This window comes from Lactuca sativa, chromosome 1 (assembly GCF_002870075.4).
Source record: "Lactuca sativa cultivar Salinas chromosome 1, Lsat_Salinas_v11, whole genome shotgun sequence".
Lineage (NCBI taxonomy): Eukaryota > Viridiplantae > Streptophyta > Magnoliopsida > Asterales > Asteraceae > Lactuca > Lactuca sativa.
This window is the reverse complement of record NC_056623.2, coordinates 6,585,693-6,611,260: the sequence shown is the minus strand read 5'-3', so window position 1 is coordinate 6,611,260 and position 25,568 is coordinate 6,585,693. Positions and strand designations below refer to the sequence as shown.

The 25,568-nt window shown below is 34.5% G+C and overlaps 2 protein-coding genes across 4 annotated transcripts; one reads left to right on the top strand and one right to left on the bottom strand.

The window, feature by feature from the left end:
- The first annotated feature begins 16,771 nt into the window (after positions 1-16,771).
- On the top strand, positions 16,772-19,462 carry LOC111875981 (co-chaperone protein p23-1). Of its 2 annotated transcripts, none has more exons than XM_023872500.3 (6): positions 16,772-16,931; positions 17,803-17,986; positions 18,161-18,320; positions 18,918-18,955; positions 19,042-19,102; positions 19,251-19,462. In XM_023872500.3, the coding sequence occupies exons 1-6, from the start codon at positions 16,927-16,929 to the stop codon at positions 19,340-19,342; spliced, it is 540 nt and encodes a 179-aa protein (XP_023728268.1). In that variant the 5' UTR covers positions 16,772-16,926; the 3' UTR covers positions 19,343-19,462. The 2 variants fall into 2 exon arrangements, with proteins under 2 accessions (XP_023728268.1, XP_023728267.1); XM_023872499.3 differs by having other exon boundaries at positions 17,800-17,986.
- A 2,678-nt stretch (positions 19,463-22,140) lies between these two features.
- LOC111875982 (probable F-actin-capping protein subunit beta) lies at positions 22,141-24,387 on the bottom strand. Of its 2 annotated transcripts, none has more exons than XM_023872502.3 (8): positions 24,158-24,387; positions 23,614-23,684; positions 23,299-23,412; positions 23,088-23,173; positions 22,935-23,008; positions 22,707-22,826; positions 22,487-22,566; positions 22,141-22,381 (listed from the first exon to the last, which is right to left on the bottom strand). In XM_023872502.3, the coding sequence occupies exons 1-8, from the start codon at positions 24,284-24,286 to the stop codon at positions 22,354-22,356; spliced, it is 702 nt and encodes a 233-aa protein (XP_023728270.1). In that variant the 5' UTR covers positions 24,287-24,387; the 3' UTR covers positions 22,141-22,353. The 2 variants fall into 2 exon arrangements, with proteins under 2 accessions (XP_023728270.1, XP_023728269.1); XM_023872501.3 differs by having other exon boundaries at positions 22,471-22,566; positions 24,158-24,381.
- Between the last annotated feature and the right edge of the window lie 1,181 nt (positions 24,388-25,568).

Here is a 25,568-nt window from a genome sequence, read left to right as displayed (position 1 = left end):
ACAGTGATGCTAGTTTTCAGACGGATCGGGATAACTTCCGATCGCAGTCAGGCTGGGTCTTTACCCTAAATGGAGGAGCAGTGACTTGGAAAAGTTCCAAGCAAGAGACCGTAGCTGATTCAACGTGCGAATCAGAGTATATTGCGGCGAGCGAAGCGTCAAAGGAGGCTATATGGTTGAAGAACTTCATTGGAGACCTTGGAGTTGTGCCATCCATAAAAGAGCCCGTGGAAATTTTCTGTGATAATGAAGGAGCGGTTGCCTTAACCAAGGAACCAAGGGATCATGGCAGATCTCGACATATCGACAGGAAATACCACTTTATTAGACATCGGGTAGAAGAGGGACTCCTTGTTGTGAAGAGGGTATCGTCAGAAGATAACCCAACAGATCCCCTTACTAAGGGACTGAGTAGGGTCAAGCATTTGCAGCACGCTAGGAGCGTAGGGATGAAGGACGATATTAGTTTAGATTAGATAGGTAGGAAACTTGTAATAGATAATGTCATATTCAACAAATGATGATTAAATAAAGGTGTGTTATTTATAAGAAAGTTTCTATCTTGTGTTGATTATTTATCTATTGTGTCGATTTTGCATGTTTTGACTTCCTGAATAATAAGATTATTCGAACAGTTCACAATCGCTCATATGTTGGAAGTAGATATGAAGGAAGATTGTCATAAATTTGTTTGTAGATTGTCTGAAAGGTTTTAGACATAGCAAAGGTTTGCTGCAAAGTTTATGAGTGCTTATGAAATTTGTATTGAGCATTGAAATAGACCCACACTTGCTGGTATTACTTCATGAATGTTATCACAAGTGATCGCAAGATGATAATATCATATAATCTTTAAACCTAGAGATATGGTTATTGTTTGCTAGTTGATTATACATTGATAATGCGAAAAACGCATCAGTAACTTGATGTTATAAAACGTATTATTGTGTGTGGTTTAACTAGTAAATGATAAAGGCATATTAGTCAACGTTTTTCTGTTCCTTTTATTCTATGAGGATAAAAGCGATATCTCGGCCACTTGATGATTTGGTTTGACTTATGTGCCGGGCCCGGTCAGGATAAAGTTGATGTGTTCAACTGAGTTCTATGTCGAACAAATCAGAAATCAAGAAATAGAATGCTAGACAATAAGTATTGTTAGCATGATATCTAGAACAGAGGATTATACGATCCCTTATCTGAAGGACAGATTATTGGTCAGAGTTGACAGCGGCTATTGAAAGCTACGATTGCTATCGGGTACGGAGGTTATACGTGAGATATAGTTACTAGACTTATCCAAGTGGGAGACTGTTGGATTAGTGTCTAAGTCAGTAACCATATTTGGTATATACTTGACCCGAGTGTGCATGGTCCTTTTGGGTTGCCTTCACCAAAGCAACTTGACAAGGTAATTTGATATGAGAGAGGAGATATTATGATTTATTGATATATTATAAGAATAATATATTAAAGGAGAAATCATATTTATTTGATTAGTATTAGTCATAAATTAATTAGGAATTAATTTGGTGACTAAAAGAGATTAATTAAATAAAAGGGTATAAACTGTCAAATGTGTGATAGTTGAGTTTTGGGCTAGGAAACCTAATGGACTAAGGGGGAACGAAATTATGATGAAGGATCATCATATTTTCGTCCAAAGGCCTCATTCCATAAGGCTCCTTGGGCTGCTTGGTGGCTAAGCTGTCCATTAGGGTTTTGACTGAAACCCTAGCACCCTATAGTATAAATACATGCCCTTTGCTTCAATTTAAGGCCACTTGATTCCAAGGAAACCCTAGGGCCGAAATTAGCATCATTCCCTTCTCTCTCTTAGTTGCCTTCTTGCTTCAAGGTGTTTGTGAGCCATTAGAGGCACTACAATTGTGGTGCTTGCTTTCAAGAGTTCAAGAGAGTTCAAGGGATCAAGGAAACTAGTTGTTATTGCTATATAACAACAAAGGTATGTTTACTACACTTCTATGTGATTTTCGAAAATTATAGAGGCATGCCAGGGTTTATTTGTGTTCATAAAGTTGTATGTCTCATAGTGAAAACATAGATCCAACTAGGGTTGCATGCACACATAGGATTGTTTGTATAAAACATAACAAAACTGTCAAAAGTGGTTTATAGATTTATTAACACCTTCTAACATTTTTTAGCAAGGTTTATACATTTAAGGAAGTTAAAACACAATCATTTAAATATGTTTAATTACAATTTTCACAAAAGTGATAAGTAAAAAAAGGTCTTTACTATAAAACTTAAGGATTATTTCATGCAAAGTTTCTAATAAAAATGTAAGAATATGAACAATAATTACGAAACATACCAAATCATCTTTTAATATATATATATATATATATATATATATATATATATATATATATATATATATATATATATATATATATAACCATTTGCATATATATGTTTTGTTTAAACACTTGTCTTCTGCATCAAAAATATACAAATATAGTTTACGAAACTTTACCCCATTTGTATCCCGTTGAGCAAAGGGTAAAATATTATTAAATGCATATCTAAAGATTTCACGTCGTTTTTCATAGCTATCCCAGACTTAGGGGATGATCATTTATACAAACATTTTTAGCACAAAAACATGTAAACTTGTTGATCAAATTTTGTGAGTTTTGTCTTCACAGTACCTTATAAAGTACACACAAAAGTCCTGTTAAATATAACCAGAGTCTTTTGTAGGGAGAGCGTGATAGTTGTGTATAGATCTATACTGGGACCGATAATCCCGCACCTTAGATGCTTGCAACAGCTAGACCGGCAAGTCTGGGGTGACAAATGTCATAACGAAATCGACATCTGAAGAACGTTGCGAACAAGGTAGTCTGGGTCAATCAAGCATGGTTATAAGATAAAAATTTAAAACTCACATAAAACAATGAGGACACTTTTAGTTTACTCAAAGACACTCTTCAAACAGTTTTATATATAAACAAAACTCCATAACATCATTTTAAGTAGGAAAATTACTTATACGCTTCGGTCTTGGTTCATTTAAGGCCACATCTCATTTTAGGGAAAATATAGGATTTTCTGGAAAACAAACATTACTACATTTCATAGAAAAGGTTTACAAATATACATACAAATGCTTATGAACTCACCAACTTAAATGTTGATACTCTCTTTTCAAATAACTTGTATTCTCAGGAAATCAGTAAATCAGGTAACAACTATCTTTGAGGATGGGACGCTTAGGCGTCTAAACAAATATTTTGACAACATATTGTAATTGATATTTTGAAACATGTAATATGTACAAATGATGTAACTTTTTCAATTATATATATGTTGGTTGTGTTTGCTTTGAACATTTATACTCAACTGTTATGATACACTACATGATAGTCACCCGCTCCTGGACGTTTCCGTCATCCTGGTTTGGGGGTGTGACAAATATTTTGCATCAAGTATCAAACAAACAAACCTAGGCTCTGATAGCACTGATGGGTTTGGAGCATTCTAACACTCCTAAGGTGTACATGCAACCCTAGAAACCTTGGATTTATGTTTGTCTAAAATACATGCAAAATACTTTCTCCAACGTTCATAATCCTATCTAGCATACAAGGGAAACTTTAACATAAAAGATGGCTAGAATTACATACATTGTAGTTGATTTGATTCCTTGAAAACCTTGAGAGTCTGGCAACCCAAGTGTGATGCCTCAAATGTTTCACACAACATCAAGTGCTTTGGAATGACTTTGAGAGATATGTAGAACACTTGAAAATTGGCCTAGCCCTCTTGCAACTTCATGTGTGGCCGATTTTGGTGGATGTCATGTTCTTTATATAGTGTGTTACACTTAGGGTTACACCATGTAAACCCTATTGTAACATGGCTCTTCATTTCAATGACCCATGGGTTTAAACCTCCATTGAGCATCCATGGAGCATCCTATGGGTCTTAGCCCATCTTGATAATCCATGAAGCCTTTAGCCCACTATACAAGTTATGGATGATTTACATAATCAACCCATATATTTAATTAGTCTTCTTTTGATCACTTAATTAATTCCAAATTAATTCTTGATCAATACTAATTAAATAATACTATTAATATATTAGAACTTATAATATATTAATAAACAACAAGTGTTATTTCTCTCATTTAGTCTATCCAAATGCATGATGCCATGCAACCAAAATGGACCATGCCAAACCGGGTCAAGTACATACCAGAAATAGTTATGGACTTAGACACCTTATCCAACAAGTACGAGTCTCCCTCAGCTCGTATCTGGAATGCTCCTGGGTTTGTTGGTTACCGCACGGAGCAGTTTCACCTCAACCCATCCCACATAATATGTCGACATATAACACAACTAATGCACATATAGATAATCACATAATACTACAGGATGTCCTACAGATCTACCTAACTGACATAACAACTAGCATGCAGACAGTCAAACCTGTTGGATTAGTGTTTAAGTCCATAACTATTTTGGTATGTACTTGACCCGATGGTGCATGGTCCTTTTGGGTTGCCTTCACCAAAGCAACTTGATAGGATGAATTATGGAGAGAAAGGATTAAATATAATTTATTAATATATTATAAGAATAATATATTAAAGGAGAAATCATATTGTTTAATTAATATTAGTCAAGAATTAATAAGAATTAAGTTTGTGGCTAAAAGACATTAATTAAACTTAAGGGACTAGAACTGTCAATTGTGTGATAGTTGAATATTGAGCTAATGGACTCCATATTAAAGGGGTGGATGATTTCTATGGGGAAACCCATTAGAAATCATCCAAAGGCCTTTAAGAAAGGGGTTCATGGGTTTCTTAGGGCCTAAGCATCCAAATTAGGGTTTCCTTATTAGATAACCCTAACAGCCTCATTATTTAAGGAACCCTTAAGCCCCAAAAACGTTGTGAACTTGTTCTCTAGGGTTTCCACACGTTTTGGCAGCCTTCTTCTCTTCTCCTCTTCATCCTCTTGCTCTTGGTGTTTGTGAACCATTAGAGGAGTGACATTTGTGACTCTAAGCTTTCTAAAGTCAATACAAGAAGGATTTGAGATTGTTATTGCTACATAACAATCAAGGTATGATCTAAACCCTAATTCATATGTTATATTGATTATCATATATTAGATCTAGGGTTTATAGTCTTGGATGAATTGCATGTACAATAGAGAAACCTAGATCCAAGCATTAGGGTTTGTATGAGCACATAGGATGTTCTTATGGCTAAAACCCATCAGTGGTATCAGAGACTTGATTGGTTTCTATTGTATTGATGCCTTGGTTATTTGTTCAAGCTTCAAAAAATCGTTTTTTTGCTCCCTGTCTGATGAACTCGGCGAGTTGCTCCTACTCGGCGAGTCCATAGAGGAACTCGGCGAGTTCGAGCGTCAGAAGCAGGCTGTTTCGGGATTTTTGCCTATTTTAACTTAGGATAATTGCCATAATTGTTTAAAATTAATAAAATTTGAATTTTATTGATTCCTTATGATTATCCTTGTCAAAATAAAAGATTTTGGTCATCTAATTAGATAATTGTTACCTTATTTGATAAATGTTAAGTTATGGAAATTATTTGATCATTATCTTGCAAGAATTTGAACTAGATCTAATTAGATAACCACCAATTATAGTTAATTGCCTTATTTGAATTATGTGGTCTAGAATATTCTTGACAAAGTTTGGAAAAGTTTCAAATTAACCCCTTTAGGTTTTATAGTTTAAATTAGAACTTGAAAGTTTTGGTTTTGAAATTTAAATAAGTTAAACCCTAATGTTTTGAAATGTTTCAAAACTTTCCCTCAAGTTTTGGAATTTAAAAGTTGATTACAAGTTTAATTTAGAAATGTTAAATTCTAAAACGCTAGTATAGTTTTGAAAAGTTCAAATCACACCCTTATGGTTTTATTAATTAATTAAAGTGTATAATTAAAAGAGATTTAATAAATCCATAAACTTTTGGTTTACAATTTAATTAAATTAAAAGTATAATTATTAAATTTGACCACCTAGTATTTTAAAAGTGTAAAATACACCCTATACTATATATAACATTAAAAGTCTAACATTATATATATGTATGAGTAAAAGTCAGTCTTACCGTTAGTAGGCCTCATTCACGAAGCTGGTCTATAAGGGGTGTTTAAGGAAATTGCCTATAAAATGGCGATTGAATGGGTATCCACTCTTACCCACCGCACTCTTGACTAGTGGAGGGTCGTTAGCCGAACGGGTAGGATGGGACAGAAACCTTCCATTATAAGAATAATGAAGTACAAAAGTAACTAAATGTTTTTTTTCAAAAATTCCCAATCTTAGTTACTTTAGGCAAAAGTGAATTGATGCAATTCCATGAAATTACACTTTATACCCTTGTGAAGACGTTAGTGGAGCGTGTGTGGTTAACCGACACACTAAATGGGTCTAAGCAAAGGTAGCAAAGGGTGACTCAATGTTTGTCATAGTTCGGTGGAGCGTGTGTGGTTTACCGGCACATCGAATAGGTGACTGTAACATGTGAGGGCACCATGTAAGTTTGCATGGTTATTCACACCTGCTTTGTGATCCTCGGCATCCCGGTCACAAACTAGAGGGGCATATCGAGATTTAAACATGCCATTGAAAAGGTTCAATGAATCTCAAAGAATCTAGGAGTTTTCAATACATTTAAGACTTAATCTGTTTTTCGTTTTTCATGGTGGAAAATTAGTGAATCGTCATTCACTTACCTTCAAATGTTCTGCAATTAGGGTTACGACATCCCTCTCCCGAGTTGTGGAATATTGTGTTGGGTCCTAGCCTTAATATCTCATTTGGGTGATTTAATAAGGACTCAATCGATCAACTAACTTGAATTTGTTTTCTCCCGTTTTGTAGATGTCAAAGTTCGACAACTATGGTCTTCCCAAATCCCGTGGAACAAGCATTCCACATGAAGATGATATTCCACAATTCGATCGAGGAACAAGAGATCATGCTTCACTTCCTCCTCCTCCTCCCGTTATTCTCCCTAACCCACAAGATCGAAGAATTGAAAGGTTCAATGTCACTAAAGCTCTATTGGAAATGAAACATGAAGACGGTAAACCCGTGTGTGCCCACGTTCTAGGAATGAAATCACACATCGATAGGTTGATAATGTTGGGTGCGTCATTCCCAGATAAGTTGGCTGTGAACTGGGTTCTGCAGTCACTTCCCAAATCATATAATGAGTTCAAAAGAAAGTATTATATGATGGATCATGACGAAAACCTCATTGACCTAACTTACATGCTCATTGCTGCTGAATCAGAAATGATTTGGCAAAGCAATGGAGCGTATTTGTTGGGAAAGTCAACCAATCATGCTTCCGAGGACGTTCTAGGAGAACCGACCTGCGTTTGCTACCAAGAGAAAGGGCGTTGGATACAAGTCTGCCCTAAGATCCTAAAGAGTCCAGAAGATGGGAGAGTCAAAGAGTATGGTTGTGCTTCAGGTAAAATCCACTATCTAACTCCATTAAGTTCCTATTCATTGATTCTTAATACATAATGTGATAAGATTGCATTTGAATGTTTTGCAGGATCAGTGAAAAGAGAGGAAGCTTGATGAGAAAGCAAGGTGAGTCTAATCACGAAGAAATGGATCTCGATTACATGGATTCAAAGATTAGATTTGAGCTTAGAAAGTTATGATAGAGTTGTTAGGAATATTTGATTACATAGTTTTTCAGTTGATTTTGCATTGTAAGGACACATATTTTCCGCTGCTGTTATAAATAAAAATAAATTTTGGTTTGACTCTTTTATTTATTTATTTATTTTGTTGCAATGAAATCGTTATGAAAAATTGATGCTTGCATATTTCTACAACGAATGGATGTGATTCTCAATTATGATAATTGTGGAAATGTCGAGAATTTACCAAATAGGGAGAGTTTCTCATCGCCCAAGTTTCAATTGGACAGAAACTTGGAATCATGCAACTTGGTTGCACGATGAATGAGAAATTTCATATTTGGAAATTAGACTAATTCGTTGACAAGTGTCGAGTGAAGGACTAGGAGATCAAGTACACAAAGCTGTGTGTTGATCAAGTCCACCACAAGAGTAACAAAGATATTCGTCATGATTTACTAAAGGTTTAGTAAATATGATTATACTTATAAGATTAAGTGTAATTTTGAATTGATTGAAAAGTTTTAAATCGATAGTAGTACGAATAAGAAGAATCAAGTAGGCAGAAAGATAAAAGTTTATCTATTCTAAGAAGAAGTGAGAGTACCTTTTATACTTTATGATAGGTCTTAATGATTAAGAACCATATCTCAATTGATCCTGTAAGTGAGTCTTTGTGCAATCGTATGTCTAAGCAGAGGAATCGAGAATTGAAGAAATGGTTAAATCAAGAAGCCAATCATAATTCATTCCATAACAAGTCTTAAAGTTAAGATTGTGACATTGAGTGAACAGTCTTAAGAAGGTTTATAACATTCATCAAGTGTAGAATTTGGAAAAGGATTTTCGTATTTTCGTACATTTGAAATTGGAAAGTTGTGATGTCTTGGATAAGACAAAGACCAACTAGGACCAATTTTATATGGTGTTTTGTCTTGATAAAAGCTACACTAACTCTTGAATATTTGTTTGTCAAAAAATGTTTATTGACAAGAAAATCTTATATGTCAAGGAGTCAGTGGGAGTCTTAATGGTCTTGAAAAGTTTCTAGAATAAATCAAAATAAACCTTATCGATCATCACTAGCACACGAGTTGAGGTTTACAACCTATCGTGTTGACATTATCTTGTTTATGTGTCGTTCCAATCGAGTTAATTATGCATATGAGTTCTATGAGTTCTCATTTGAGTGCATAAAAGGCAAGGAACTTAATCAGTGAAAAGTACATTGATGGGAAAGGGTGAGCTGCTTAACTACGTGGAAGACATGGTGGGAAGCCATGTTACCATGAGGCAATAAATCAAGATTGAGAAGGTTCAGTCCATATGAGTTTGAATTTGTCATAAACTTTGGTTTTAACAAATTCACATGGATAGGAACATATACACCATTAAAATCTAAGTGTCATAAGATTTTCTCCTTCATTAAAACGACTGTGAGGAAATGCTTTCACTAAAGAAGATTTTAAGAAGATAGTGATTGTGAAATTGTATTCTCGAATTCGATTATGGTTACGGTATCCCTTTCCATGATTCGAATTGTGAGATTTGGCAATTAGTCTGAATTGTTTAAGACACACATATGAGCTATCTAAGGCAAAGGTGTATAAGTTTAAGAAGCCTTGATAAAAGATTATCAAAGCATTGAGTACTAGAAATATGAACTTAAAGAAATTCAATAGGCATTGTTTTTTTGAAAGTTAAGCTGTTTCTGAATACATGTCAAAGCTAGTGGGAGCATAAGTGTTATGTTTATAATAATCATCATGATAGTGGGAGCATAAATGTTATGATTGTATGATTATTAAGGCAAGTATTGCAAGTTAGCAATATTAATTATAGAAAACAAGAGTCATACTTTGCGAAGTAGTAAGGATGTAAAGTTGTTTTGCTATAATTAAGGGAGAGAATATTATGCTTCATTTCAAATCTAAAAGCTTAGGTTGTGGAATGTTAATAAATTTAGTCAAGGATACATAGTGTGTTCTTAAACTTCGATTATGATTGCGACATTCCTCTTCATAATTCGAATTATAAGGACGTAGAACATAAAATATAATGGCAAAAGATTGATAAAGTATTAAATCTTTATGTAAGACATTATGCATCGTGTCCCATACGCTTCGGGTATAGGATCGATTGCAAATGTTATAATATTTGACCATTCTAAAATTTTCCAAATGTCTAGCGCATTTAGAGGGAAAATGACAAGAATCGGTTTTGAATAAGATAATTAAACAACTATCAAAGGACAGTCCAAAGTTCGCCGATGATTGGTCACTTGTGAGTAGTTGGAAGTATAGTATTGGATGGACCATATCGACATTATTATGAATAGATAAGATTCTATTAATAATGAGTTGTCATATGGTAAGTATGGAAAGGTTTCCATATTAGGAGTTGGATATTGAGAATCTATGTCTAGATTAGAGACTTTTATGCAAAAGGATGTTCAAAGGAATGTACTTTGATTGAGAGACATCACATCTATGGAATTGTCTTGTAACAATTTCCGATAGAGAGTTTTGTAATTCATTGGCAATAGTCATCGTGACCTTAGTGCAGTGACATTACAAAAGGATCATTGCATAAAATGTTAGAATCTAACGTATTCTATAAGTGGCAAGAATTTGATATTCTTTCACTTATAGAAAGGATTGGGAGTTGTGAAATGAGTATGATTGGTAATGTGTTCATTTGATCTAATTCACAAAGTAAGAACCATAGGTAAACCTTGTGTGCATGCTAAGAGCATGGGACAAGTGTGGTGATAATTCAAGTAAGAAGTTGATTACCCGAAACGACAAATAATGAGTAATCGATATGGTGATAAATAAAAGGTGTTTTATTTATACTCAAAGGTTTGAGTCCATATGGGATTAGTATTATCCTTGTGTTTCACTTTGCATGTTTTAACTTCCTGAATAATTTTATTGGTTAAGAACAGTCAAATTATTCGTACGGGCCACAGTCGTTCATATGTTGGAAGTAGGTATGAATGAAGATTGTCGTGAATTGGTGTATGGATTGTCTAAAGAGCATTAGACATAAGCAAATGTTTGCTGCAACGTTCATGAGTGCTTATGAATATGATTTGAGCATTGGATCAAACCCACGCTCACTTGGATCACTTCATGGATTTGTATCACGAGTGATTAGTGAGTCGATAACATCTTATATTCTTAAAACCGAGATGTGTGAGTTGTATCTTGCGAGTCGGTTGCACATTGATAATATGTAAACGCACCAGTAACTTGGTGTTATAAAACATATTATTGTGTGTGATTTGGTGAGTGAGTGCAAGCGAGCATTGAGTCAAAGTTTATCCGTTCCTTTTATCCAAAGTAGGGTAAAAGCGATATCTGTGGGACCCTCGATGATTTAGTGATGACACCTAAGCGCTTGGCCAAGCGGGGACTAAATTGATGTGTTCAATTATAGTCTGTTGTCAGTCGTCATAAATCTGAATTCGGGAAACAACACATAGACAGAGAGAATGATTTAGATCCATGTCTCAGTCTATACGATATCTAGAATGGAGGAATATATGATCCCTTATCTGAAGGACACGCGTATCTGATAAGATCAGAGTTGACAACGGCTTTGGAAAGCTACGATTGCAGATCAGGATCTGAAGTCATACGCGGAATAGTTATTAGACTTATCCAAGTGGGAGACTGTTGGATTAGTGTCTAAGTCCATAACTATTTTGGTATGTACTTGACCCGATGGTGCATGGTCCTTTTGGGTTGCCTTCACCAAAGCAACTTGATAGGATGAATTATGGAGAGAAAGGATTAAATATGATTTATTAATATATTATGAGAGTAATATATTAAAGGAGAAATCATATTGTTTAATTAATATTAGTCAAGAATTAATAAGAATTAAGTTTGTGGCTAAAAGACATTAATTAAACTTAAGGGACTAGAACTGTCAATTGTGTGATAGTTGAATATTGAGCTAATGGACTCCATATTAAAGGGGTTGACGAATTCTATGGGGAAACCCATTAGAAATCGTCCAAAGGCCTTTAAGAAAGGGGTTCATGGGTTGCTTAGGGCCTAAGCATCCAAATTAGGGTTTCCTTGTTAGATAACCTTAATAGCCTCACTATTTAAGGAACCCTTAAGCCCCAAAAACGTTGTGAATTTGTTCTCTAGGGTTTCCACACGTTTTGGCAGCCTTCTTCTCTTCTCCTCTTCATCCTCTTGCTCTTGGTGTTTGTGAACCATTAGAGGAGTGACATTTGTGACTCTAAGCTTTCTAAAGTCAATACGAGAAGGATTTGAGATTGTTATTGCTACATAACAATCAAGGTATGATCTAAACCCTAATTCATATGTTATATTGATTATCATATATTAGAGCTAGGGTTTATAGTCTTGGATGAATTGCATGTACAATAGAGAAACCTAGATCCAAGCATTAGGGTTTGTATGAGCACATAGGATGTTCTTATGGCTAAAACCGATCAAAACCAACTATAGGCCACTAAGCATAACCACATCCGATCTACCAGGATACTGATCTAACAGATCATACTAGCATATAACCATCCTATCTACCAGGATACCAAGCTAACATTTCACAACAATAATAATCCCAATAACCAAACAAAGGGTTGGCCTTGGTGCCTTAGAACCTTGAGTACAGTGAGGATAACTCACCTTGTAATGGCGATCTGAACTGAAGAATTGAACTCCCGAATAGCTGCCTCACCAAAAATCCCGAACTATCCAAATAATAAATACCAGTCATTACACAACATAACAATCTTGACTAGGGGTCCACACAATCCCTCATGTCCATTCTCTTTATTGGGCCAAGGCCCAATGCCAATTCCATGACTTTGAAAGTCCTTATGAAAAGCCCATTATTGGCCCAATTTACCGAATTGGGCCCAACTCCCTAATTAAGCCTCAATCCAAGATCCAATATCAAGACTTGGTCCAAATCATTATATTCATAAAGTCCAGCAAAGGCCCAAATCCAACTAGTCCATAAACAGCCCAAAACTCGAAGCCTAATTGTCAAAGGCCCAATAGAGGACGTACGCGGGGCGTACTCGCCTGATGTTGACCATCATGAGGGTGGTTGACCCAGTATGCTGGGCATACTCGACGGTTTTCCAAAACCTTATTAAGTGCCTAATGGCTTAAGCACTTAAGCCTAAACTTCAGATCCAGTGACCTAACGTGCCTAGGACTCATAAAGTCATGAACTTTATCACTTTGGACATCTAGAAAGCTCTTAATACTTGGTCTTAATCCATTAAGACCTTATTTTTCCATGCATGGGACACATTCAACTAATGGGACCTCATTTTTATCACTTAGGACCTCTTCTAAGGTCTGAAAGGACAACTATTTTCGTCCAAATCATAACATGCACCATTTTGGGACTTTTGGGACAAGAATGCTTCCATAAAGCTAAAATGATTAGATCTATCTCATACAAGTATAAATTTCCAAGCTTTTACCTTCTGGAGCTCCCAAAACAAATGATGAACCAAGATCTACAAGCCAATCTTCCCTCCTTGGCTCCTAGACGCACAAGCTCCTTCTTAAAGGCACCAAAAACACACTTATAAGCTCTAGAATGATCACTAGGAGGCTAGGGTTCTCTCAAGACAACTGAGGGAGGTGTGGAGGTTGAAAGAGATAAGAGGGTACGATCCATAAGGTGCTTAAATACTCCATAAACCCTAAAAGTTAGGGTTCCATCCCGGCACACGTACGCCCAACGTACACATGTGTACGCCCAGCGTTCCACATGTACGCCCAACATACTACTTAATTCTCCAAACTTACCCTTTTGCCACTAGGGCCTCCTTTTGCCACTTCCTTCTAAATCAAGGTCCAACATGACCTAATTAAAATCTGAGGGATAAATTTGAAGCTATCGGAAAATTAGGATGTTACAATAAATGAACCAAAACTTTTGTAAGTACTCCCTCTCCCATGTATACCTTATATATCTATAAAAAAAGACACACACAACATCACTTCTCTTTCCAAAGATATAAAATTTCAGCAGTACTCACAGATAATACGGATACCACAACAATTTTCATGTCTAATGAAGCTGCTCGTACTCTGGTAAATGCCATTGCACAAGAAATCATAGACCGCTTTCCCAGTCAAGATAGAAAAACTTTACCTGAAGCACTCAAACGTTGTAAGGGTTGACAAAGAATGTCTATGTAGAATGCACAAAACTTTCATCCACTAAAAATATCTGTTTCACAGTCACCACAATCGATGACATAAAAACTCCACAACCAACAATCATATCAACACGAAAAACACAAACTACACCATCAACAACAATGAAACCCACAAACTACCACAACTATGGAGTCCCTCACCCCTACTAACTCACGTGAAACTGGAAAACGCCTCCAAATGGAACATACAGGTACAAACAACATATATCATTTTATTTATTGCTTACACGTAACCAACATCTTACATTTCACAGATACACCAAAAAAACCACGTCCCAAACGAAAGAAATACAAAACCAACGGCGAAGCGGACGAAGGAACACATGCCAAAAAGCAATAAAACTATTTGATCTTTTCAAAACATACTTAGACTTAAACTATAGTCCCTTTATTATATAGCTTTTCGTCCATATTATAGATTGCATTCAACATATTATGTTTAAACAATAATATGTAAATATTCAATAAGAACTATGTCATATTCTGACAAAATAACATTTACTTTTCAGTTTGTTGTTTTTATTGTGTTTATTGTTCATGTTTATAGTTGTGTGTGTTAGAAGAATAGCAAGTTTGTTCTAGGTTGTAAAAGATATACCTTTACAAACTGCTTCAAATATGAATCGTTTCAACATTGCACCTACATAAACAAAGCTATTTCGCATTTTAAAGACTTTCATGGATAACTTTTTTTTCTTCAACTATATACATATATCAAAACCAGCACATCTAAAAATAGTAAACTTCATGAATATTAGAGTTTCAACATATAACTTTGTAAATATTCACTCTTTCGTCCATCTATGTTTTAACTATCTTACTTTCCCAAGACAAAACCCACCACCATCTATTATTTTGAATGATGTCTCTAACTTTAGGGTTTGACGTTTCATACAATTTCTCATCCAGAATTCAGGATTTCAATTTTCGTCATCAACACCCAATTGTGCTCTATTACTACTACCAAACGTCTGCCACTAACGTGACTCGTGGTTCACCACGGGTTCACACACTAGTTCAAATAAAATGATGACATGTGTCATATTTAGGTAATATTAATAATATTTTAATACATTTGTCATCATTTAAAATGGATAGGAAGATATCGTAGAAAGAAAATAGGAGAATAGTTAATTTCTCTAGTTGAATTATAAGTAAAGCAATGAAATGATATTATTTAAGGAAACGGGAATGATTACATAAAAATAAAAATAACATTAAGTGTGGACAAATAAAAGTGATTTGAATTAATATATTAAAAAATAATTATTTATTTTGTGATATTTTTTCTTTTATGTAAACAAATAGATAGATGGATGGAAATAGATATATAAATTATGTTAAAAAAAGCCCAAGATTATTAAAGAATCAAAAAACTCATCATCACAATTGGATTAAATTCATCCAAAATGTTATTCATTTATTTGTAAACGGTTGAACAATCACAATACGATGGAATCTTAAAAACATAGTCGTTACATAAATTCAATACAAAAATCGTGATCAAATTTTTTTCCCACATAATTTTGAATTCTTTCTTGAATTTGACTATAGATATACAAAAATATAGAGATATAGGTGAATTTATTAAATAAATAATAACAAAAATACCCCCAAAAATAAAAGGATAACATAAAATAATCAATTTTCAATATTATCACAACATTATAACCTACACCCTAATTTTTACAAAACATTTTTATTATAAAATCGTTTTATTAGATATCACTTATTTACAATTGTCAAAGTTCTTTCAATCCACGTAGATTTTTAATGTTTCTTTGTAAAATAGATTACAATTCATAAAATATGATTTTACTAAAAAAGAATTTAGCATAAAAAATGTTTTACAAAATACATGTTAAATATAAGTTTTTAAAAATTACGATCATTTTGTAATATCTTTTTTGTATTAATTCTTTATTAAAATGTTTAAATATCAAAAGTTCTTTTTGTAGAACTTTTTGTAAAAATAATTTCTTAAAATATATTTGTATTAGCAAAAAGTTAACAAAAAGACTTTTGATTTAACTTTTATATCTAAACAATAAAAAAATTATTAAAAATCAACTTTTTGTGATTTTTAGAAACCAATTCTTTTCTTCTATACAAAGAAGCTTTTCTATTATCCAAAAAGATTTTTTTTTTTAAAAAAAAATAAATAAAAGTCAAAAATCAAAAGAACCCTAAACTATAGGCCTGATAATTGTGTCGTGTTCGGGTTGGCGTGTCGCGGGTTGGCGGGTCAAAATATGTCAACCCAAACACGACCCATTTAAATATACAGGTCACGGGTTGACGGGTCACGTGTTGGCTGGTTTGGAACATAAACCCATATACTCGCCAACCCATTTATTTATACGGGTTCACAGGTTGGCTGGTTTGTGGGTTAAATTTGGGTTCGTGGGTCCGAATTTTAGACATTTAAGTCTTAAACATCCAAATGAAAATTATAAACATTCATAGAAACATGTTACAGACTTAGCTTTATAGGTTACGACTTACGACCTTAGACCATTCACCACGACTCAAAATGTCAAAACAGTCAAATTGTCTATGAATCAATGGTATATATTATATAATACTTATTAAATATTCATACATGAAACATAAATCCATTTAAAAATAAAATAATTTTTTTATTAAGAATATAAACGGGTTGGCGGGTCAACCTGTTTATTTTTTAGAAACTCATATATGACCCGTTTAATAAACAGGTTGACGGGTTAGGGGTTGGCGGTTGAAAAACTCAACCTAAACCCATTTATTTCGTTTCGTGTCGCGGATCGTATCGCGTGACCGTGTTGAGAATTGCCAGCCCTACTAAACTCCCCCTACATTTCTATCCTTCCCCCTCCACTTTTTCTTAAAGGGTCAAATTTCAAACAAGCGTTCATATAACAGCAGGCAGCATCTAGGATTCTAGTTTCTAGATAGTTCGCCATTCTCTGATTCTCTCTCCTTCTTTATCCTTCTTCAAAGACCTTTTCCGAGCAGAAATTCGTAGGATCAAGCAATATGAGGTGCCGATTTTCGTTCGTAGTTTACGCTTTGCAAAGAAAATATTTGTTTTTCGTTTATTTTCCTACTTGTTTGAATGCATATATTCAATGAGGCTTCGCTTATTCACTTATTTTGTTCTTGTCGGAAACGAAATACTATTACCTCAAGTTATATGATGTGTTATTAGCTTATGAACGATTTAGTAAATAAAAGCAACTTGTAGTTGTTTCCGATTTTCCAAATTTGTGTTGTTTTTTGGCCGGTATGCTAGGTTAAATCATAAATGTTAAATGTATATATTTGCTTAACTTAAATCCAGTTTGAATCGCACAAATTCGTATCATAAATGATAAATGTATCGAGTTGAAAAATCTGTGGGGTAGATATTTAATATGAGTTACTTTGATTCTGTGTTACATGATCATTGTGAATTGATTTGAATTGGAACGTATGGTTTTGATAATATAATTGTTTTGGTTCTGGATTTGATTTTATAGTTGTTTTGCCGGAGGGTTTATAGTTCAAGTAATTGGGCAAGTCATGGTTATGGTCGCTAATTTCCAACTACTGATGAATTTTGCATGTTGCTAAAAGAAGTGGAAGAGTTGTGTTTAATTTATATTGGGTTTTCAGTTTCTGTATTGGGGTTTTGATTGTTAATTTGTTATACTTATTGTTCCCTTTCAGTAGCTGAGTTGACTGAATCAATTCAGTTTCAGTTGAACAAGCAAAACTGATTGAAATGGTGATGAACTATACAAGAATGTATAAATGTTGATAGGGCAATAGTAAATGGACATACACAACACAAGCTTGGAAACATATTTCTTTCTAGTGTACTTCATTCTTAGATTACATGCCTTTACATTCTGTTATGGACATTTGCAGCAGACATCCCACCCTAAAGTGGGCCCAGAGGGGTGATTTGCTTTATATCACCATTGATCTACCCGATGCTAAAGCTGTGAACCTCAAACTCGAGCCAGAAGGAAAGTTTTACTTCTCTGCAACAAGTGGAGCTGACAATATACCTTATGAAATTGACATCAACCTTTATGACAATGTGAATGTGGACGTAAGTACCCTTACAAAAATACAACTCTTTTCAGTAGTCCTTGGACATCATTTAAGCCTCATGTGTTATACCAATTTTTCTTCCAAAAGACTTGAATGCCCTTGTAAGAAATGCAGCTGCATAGTTGGGAGGTATTTTATATTTTTATATAATATTGGGAGTTGGGAATTGCAGGAAAGCAAGGCTAGTGTTGGGTCAAGAAATATTGTTTACATTGTAAAGAAGGAAGAGAGTAAATGGTGGAGCAGACTTTTGAAGCAAGAGGGAAGAACACCCACTTTCATCAAAGTTGACTGGAATAAATGGGTGGATGAAGATGAACAGGATGACAAAGGTGGTTAATTACATCTTATTCTTTTTTACACACCATTTACATCTATTTCTATCATTCATTCTTTATTTTTATTGTGTGTTTGGTTGGCCGGAATTGGAAACTCCATTCCATTCTCTACTCCGGCATTTGGTTGCAAATGAGTACGGAATTGAATTCCCACCGGTAAAGGAATTCAACTTTACTTCAATAAAGTCTTCATTTGTATAAATGACTGTAATGCCCTTCCTAAACCTCAAAATTATGTATCGATATTTTATTTGAAAATGATTTTCAGATCTTATACAAGTTTTTTATTTATAAAATAATAGTTATTAACAATTTAGCAATTTTATAGGTGGTAATTTTGACCAGTTAACTAGCGTGCAGATAAATATATGTTTATTTTGATTATGTCTTATTCTAAATGGTCATGCCAGTAGGATTGAAAATTTAGTAAGTTAATTTTGATTTTATTTTCTGTAAAATGATATTTATATCTTATAGAAATTCTCATACAAAACAGACTCAGTGTTTGAAATGTTAAATGTAAATGGAAAAGAAGATTGTGATTCATAGAATATATGTTGCTTAATTGCTTTTTTTTTTTTTGTTTTCCAGCTGGACCTGATATGGACTATGATGATGTTAATTTCTCGGTAAATATTGTCTTCCTTTAGCTATTTTTATATTCTTTTAAAAAAATTACAATTAAATCTAATGTGTGGCTCTTCATTTTCTATAGAGTCTAAATTTGGGTGGTGGTGGTGGTGGAGAAGAAGAAGAAGAAGATTTTGATGATGAAGGTAAGACCATGCATCTTTAAAAGCTAAGCCATCAAAAAACATTTTTATCCTTTCTGACAACACAACACTTTTATCTAAACGTGACTTAATATGGGAAATCGATTTTGTACACTTTTTTTTCTTAACTGTTGTACTTACTTGTATGCAGACGAAGATGAGAGTGACACAGCCACAGAAGAAGAAAAAGAGGAAGAAACTATTAATGCCAGCAGCCAAGTTGAAGCAAAAGCAAAAGCTTGAAGTGTGGTATATTTATTGCTTCTTTAACAAATAGATAGTGGCTTCTCATTTGTGTTTGAATCATGGTGCTACTTTGGGATTAAATGTTACAAGAGTTGCTATGAAAGTGTTGTTGGAAAAGGAGAGTGTTTTTTTTTTCTTGTGTTTATTATTTTGGATTATTGTAGGACGGACTCTTTTTATTTTAACAAACTTGCAAATTTATGAAAATATAAAAAGTGGTATAGTCGATACCCGATAGTATATAACCAATTTTTTTTTCTTTATTCTATAGTCTATGGTCAATTCTTTAGTCATCTAAATTCAAAGCCCTAAGAAGTTTGTCCCTTGGGCTTAAAATCTCATAACCCAATAATATCTATGTGTTCTTAAATGTGAGAAGTTTTTAATTAGACAAAACTTCAAAAATGGTCCCTGTGGTTTTTAAAAATATCAAGTTTAGTCCTTAAGTTCAAAAAACCTCACAGATGGTCCTTGTGGTTTCAAAACTTTTAACAAATGGTCATTTTTGCTAACTCCGTTAGCTTTTGGCCGTTAAGTGAAGGGTATTCCATCATTTCACAAAATAGGGACCATTTATGAAGTTTTTTGTTATTTAAAAAAATATAATTATTTAATAAAGGGTCTCTCTCTCTCTCTCTCTCTCTCTCTCTCTCTCTCTCTCTCTCTCTCTCTCTCTCTCTCTCTCCCCTTGAAGCCACAGCTCACGAAAGATGGAAAAACGGGATGTTGGCCTCTCCATCTCCGATTCTTGACTGTTCCAGCCCCATCTCCATCCTTGTTTTGTTAATTCAACACCCACCACCTGCTTGTTGTATTTTCAAGTACCATCGACACCCAAAACAGCCTCCTAACAAGGCTTAAACTGTTGAGAAACTGTCACAAGAAAAGCACCGACAGCTCTCCCTTAGACGACCAAAAGCAGCCTCGAACACCCCTTCATTCCCTTGACCGACAGATGCTGCTACTGTTTCCCTTCTGTCGGGTTATGGCCGATGATGAGGCAAAATGAAAGAAGGAAACCGCCGGAGCAGACCTGTACAGCCGACGCCCCCTCCCCCCTTTCTCACGATCGGCAGCCACATGACCACCATTTTGACTGCCTTCGATCGCCTGATGCCTTCTCGATCTAATGAAGACGAAGATGAAGACCGAGGTCCCTTTCTCAGTCCCACCTTGTGATCTGCTTGAACCTCACTAGTACCCTCGATTTTTGATTGCTTCCATTCGTGTTCTTCTCCGATCAAACGAAGAAGACGCACCATCTCCCTTTTGCATTTGAGTTCATCGACAAAGTGAAGATCCAGTTTAAGATGGGTTCTTTTGAGAGAGAGAGAGAGAGAGAGAGAGAGAGGGTGGGACCCTTTATTAAATAATTATATTTTTTTTAAATAACAAAAAACTTCATAAATGGTTATTTTTTGTGAAATGACAGAAATACCTTTCACTTAACGGCCAAAGCTAACAGAGTTAGCGAAAATGACCATTTGTTAAAAGTTTTGAAACCACAGGGACCATGTGTGAGGTTTTTTGAACTTAGGGACTAAACTTGATATTTTTGAAAACCACAGGGACCATTTTTGAAGCTTTGTCTTTTAATTATTTAAAAAAAGACGTCAAATTTAATTATTTCAATTATAATTTTTTTTTTAATTTTTTTTATCTCTAATGATGTACATAAAGTGGTATTATAGTATTTAGCTAAATTAAAATATTAAATAAATTAATTAGAAATAAGTGGCAAAAGTGAACCCATTCCTTTCGGGGAAATGACTTATTAGGGTAATTAATTATTGTCTTTGTACTCGATTGGTCACTTTTTTTTTTGTATCTCATTTACCATTGAATTTGTTGTAGGTGTTCACAGAAACCATTGAAACCGGCTATTGGAGGTTTCTGGCATTTTCTTATCTCCGGCGACTCTCCGGTCGTCTTCTCCGGCGAGCCTCCGGCAAAAATGAATTTTTCCGGCGGACTTTTCTCGACTGCCATCCAAGCGGCATCCACCGTCGGTGTTGTTGCTTAGCTTTCTCCACCCTCCCCTCTCTCCCTCCTGTCGATTTGCTGCCAGAAAAAGGAAGAAGGGACACACGCAGCAAGCCACCTGCCACCTCCTCCTGCCATCATCGGAACCCACCTGCCACCTCCCTTTTGCCGCCAGTTAACCACCATTACCACCTCCTGCTGCTTGCTGCTATTATAAGTCATCAAGCCGAGACCCAATGATCCGTCGAAAATCTCATTTTTGCCGAAGGCTCGCCGGAGAAGACGACCGGAGATAAGAAATTGCCGGAAACTTTCAATAGTCAGTTTCAATGGTTTCTGTGAACACCTAAAACAAGTTCAATGGTAAATGAGATACAAAAAAAAAAAAAAAAAAGTGATCAATTGAGTACAATGACAACAGTTAATTACCCTAACAAGTCATTTCCCCTTTCCTTTCGAACGCAAAAAAGAAAAGTGTGGCAAAACTAATATCACTCCCTTTGGAAAAACAGCATGACATGATATCACTCTCTTTGGCCTTTTCTGAAATTAAAATTGAGCTTCAAAAATTTGTCGGAATGGATCATATTGTAGATCACAAAAAGTTTCATAAAAAGATTACAGCTTCATCCATTTATCTAGCAGTATGTTGAAGATAACAAGTCCTGAGTTAGTTTCTTTTTGATCTTTGTCTACTGATACTTTTTATTTTTTGCTTAAATATTTTATTCTTAATTGTTTTATGGTCACTGCTTTGAAGTTTAAATTGATTCCAGCATCAACTCAAGGAATGTGAATGTGGTGACCTAACATGAAATTATAATGTAGCTTTTGTTGTGTTTTAAAAATATATGATGATGGTTACATAGCAAGCTCCAACAGTAGTAGAATGTAACCAAAAATGGAAAAACAGGACACAAAAACACAAAATTTATGAGTCAATCAATATATGTGTGTGTGTGTGTTTGAAGTTCATGGAAGCAGTCTTGTGCTGGGCAGTTCCGTAGGAGGGCGCAATGTCCATATCATCTCCTTTGTTTTCCCAAAATACACCTGCAATCCATGCATTTATGTATTTACTTTTATATGGAAAAAAAATCTAAATAAAATACATACAGCTAGCTACAGAGGAATTAAGGTACCTGATCAAGTGAATACCTCAACTTTCCTTCGATCTCTTCTATCAGCTTTCCCATGTTAGCCAGATGCCCATCTGCAACTGACAGTTCCGCCTTCATCTATAACATACACATCATCAAATTCACAACATATACATATATACTCATTATTTAGTATATAAAGTATAAACAAAATCTTCTCTTTCTTTTTAATTTTTATAGGGTTAATCAGACATAATAAGAATAAGAAGATCATATACCTGTCTGCGGATTGATCCAGACAAACTAAAAGTACCAGAATTCTCATGATCTGTAGTCATTGACAGCATCACAGTGCTTGTTAGACAGTAATCAGCCATTCCTTCCACTTCTGGCCCAACCTAATGTACCAATAATTCCAACAATCAATCAATCAAAAATCATATTATCTTCTCTTATTAACAGTTAACAGATCAAAAAAAAAAAAAAAAAAAACTCTAACAGTCTACCTCAATAAGATGTATGGCATCCCAACCTCCCTCGTTCAGGTAACCTCGCACACCATGTGCATACTTTGATCCATCTTCATTCAAACTTCAAATATTAATATTACTCAAAAGGATATAAAAATGGCCTATGTGATGTCAACTGTCAACACCGACCTTTTTTTATCAAGAAGCAAGCCAGGAAGCCTTCCTTTTCATCATCCTCCCATAGGTACACTGATGAAGTACCACCTTCATAATACCTTTTAACCCCCAACATTCAACACGCAACATATTCCAATTTTTTTAAATTAAAACACAACATTCATATTTCTTTCATATTACACAATAAATCCAAAATAAATACGAGGTAAGTAAAGGACCTCACTGGTCACGATATACACTGAAGACTTCATTTGCTTCTATTTCAAGTGTCCTCAATTCAGGAGATGGATACAGCCCCCCTTCTAATGGAGGATGGTATTTATTTGACCATGGTGATCTACAAAGTACAACCAACCAAACAAATATTTCACATTATCAACAACCAATAAAACAACCTTCTAATGAAGGGAGGCTCAAGAAAGGTACATCATCTAGTAAAAATGCAAGATTACACTTTTAAAATGATTCATGATTGTATTTGTATCAAATAAGGTGCTTGACAAGGCAAGTGATGAGATATGATGATATTCATTGTTACCTGTATGAATCAGCATCCCTATTATAGTCACACAAGATGAATTCTTTAGCACTATCCACATCACATAACACCTGTTTGCAAAGAGGTGAACCAAGAACCAACACTTCAGTGAGAACCACAGAAAGAGATGGATGGAATATATATTCTCATCAGGCTTAACTGAACACTAAGTAGCTAGAAAATGGATTGTTCATGAATTTGGCTCATCAATGAGTAATTTTATCCATCATTTATATCATCTTTTCTGCTTAAATAAATTCGTGCATCTGAATTCTGTTAACAATAGTTCGTTCGATATGTAATTGCATAGTATACATTTCAATTTGATTGCACAGTCAAAATCCCCAACAATACGGCTAAAACTTGAGGAAGTCTGCCTATCCTTCCAAAATGATTCCCAAATGTTACATGAACAAAGAAATTCAAATCAAAGTAAATGCAGAGGCAAGTTTGAAGATGATAGAGCGTTGATCGATGGAAATGTGAAAGTAAAGGCGTAATTTATATATAAATGCATGAAATTGTAAGTTAGGGTTTATAAAACCTGAAGAGGCTGATCGACTTGAGAGAGGAGATCGGAGGAGTAGGAGGGCAAAAGGCTGACGAGGGCGGAGAGGGCTGCTTCTGTGTGTTTGGGAGGGATTCTTCTCATCAATCCCAGTGCTGCCTCCATTTCCAAGCATGCGGTTGAGAATGAGCGAGACAGACAAAATCGAAGAGAAGGTTCGTAACTTCGTATGCGCAACGGCAGGGTAAACGAATCAGATTATTAACATCATCATTTTTTTACATTGTTGTATGTAGTGGCGTTTCTTTGTAAGAAACTTTTTTTTTTTTTTTTTCTTTTTTAAATGGCAATTTTAGGGGACATTTAACAGAATGATGTATTTCATTTTCTATATTAACAATTTTGCAGTTAGTTTACAAAGCCATTTTTATATTGTGAATTTAGTGATGCCTTTCACGTAATACTTTTTAAAATATGATATTTATCGTGCTTATATTATGATGATTTTTAGGACAGGTTACTATAATAATAATGAATTAAATTAGACGATCGGACAATTTCAACTGAAATCATTAGATATATGGTTTGATATTTTGATTTTTTTATTTGTTTAAAAAAACAAATTATTACTTTTTTATTGGTTCAATTGAAATCATTAGATTATTCCCATAAATTTTTTTATTGGTTTAAAAAAACAAATGAAAACCATAATACATTAAAGACGTGTTTGTAGTTGATATCATGTAAGGAATAGCATATAAATGGTAGCCGGTAACGTTTTGTTAGGCTAACAGGTGTGGTATAATTTTTGTCAGTGGTAAAAAGTGTCACATAAACGTCACCTAAGTTTTTGTAGTTTTTACATTTTTTACCTACAAGGTAGGGTATGGTGATGTTTTTACCTATTTTTTTTTTGTAATTTAAAAGTCTAAATAATTACATAAACATAAAAATAAATACTAATTAAAATAAGATAACAATTTTATAACGGATTTGTCATTTTGTAGAGATTTTTTTAAAACAAATAGTATAAAAATAGGTTTGAGGGAATAGTTTAATATATATATATATATATATATATATATATATGGAAAGAATAAAAAATTAATGATGTCAACAGATAGTTCCAACATTCAAACCAGCCCAACATTAATTTTATTTTTAAAAAAAAAATTATCCGCGATAAAAAATCACCGTTGGTATTATACCGGTAGTAAAACCCCTTACCCCCCCCCCCCCTCATGGCCTAGTGTTCATCGACGGTATATTTGCCATCTCAGCCTAGGGATGTCAAAAAGTCTCGTGGGACCTCGTTCCCGTGGGGCCCCGTCGCATCTGTGGGTATTTATTAAAAAAAATCGGGGCAATGATGGGGGCGGGGGTGAGATGGGCAATCCCGTCTAGAAACCCCCATGGGGACCTGTTAATAAATTATACATATATTAAT

Coding starts and splice junctions, on each gene's coding strand:
- LOC111875982 (XM_023872501.3), bottom strand. CDS start 24,286: ATGGAGGCAGCACTGGGATTGATGAGAAGAATCCCTCCCAAACACACA. Junction 22,567..22,706: donor CTGGATCAATCCGCAGACAG/GTATATGATCTT, acceptor TGTATGTTATAG/ATGAAGGCGGAACTGTCAGT. Junction 22,382..22,470: donor TGAGGTATTCACTTGATCAG/GTACCTTAATTC, acceptor CATGGATTGCAG/GTGTATTTTGGGAAAACAAA.
- LOC111875981 (XM_023872499.3), top strand. Junction 17,987..18,160: donor ATGACAATGTGAATGTGGAC/GTAAGTACCCTT, acceptor TGGGAATTGCAG/GAAAGCAAGGCTAGTGTTGG. Junction 18,956..19,041: donor ATGATGATGTTAATTTCTCG/GTAAATATTGTC, acceptor CATTTTCTATAG/AGTCTAAATTTGGGTGGTGG.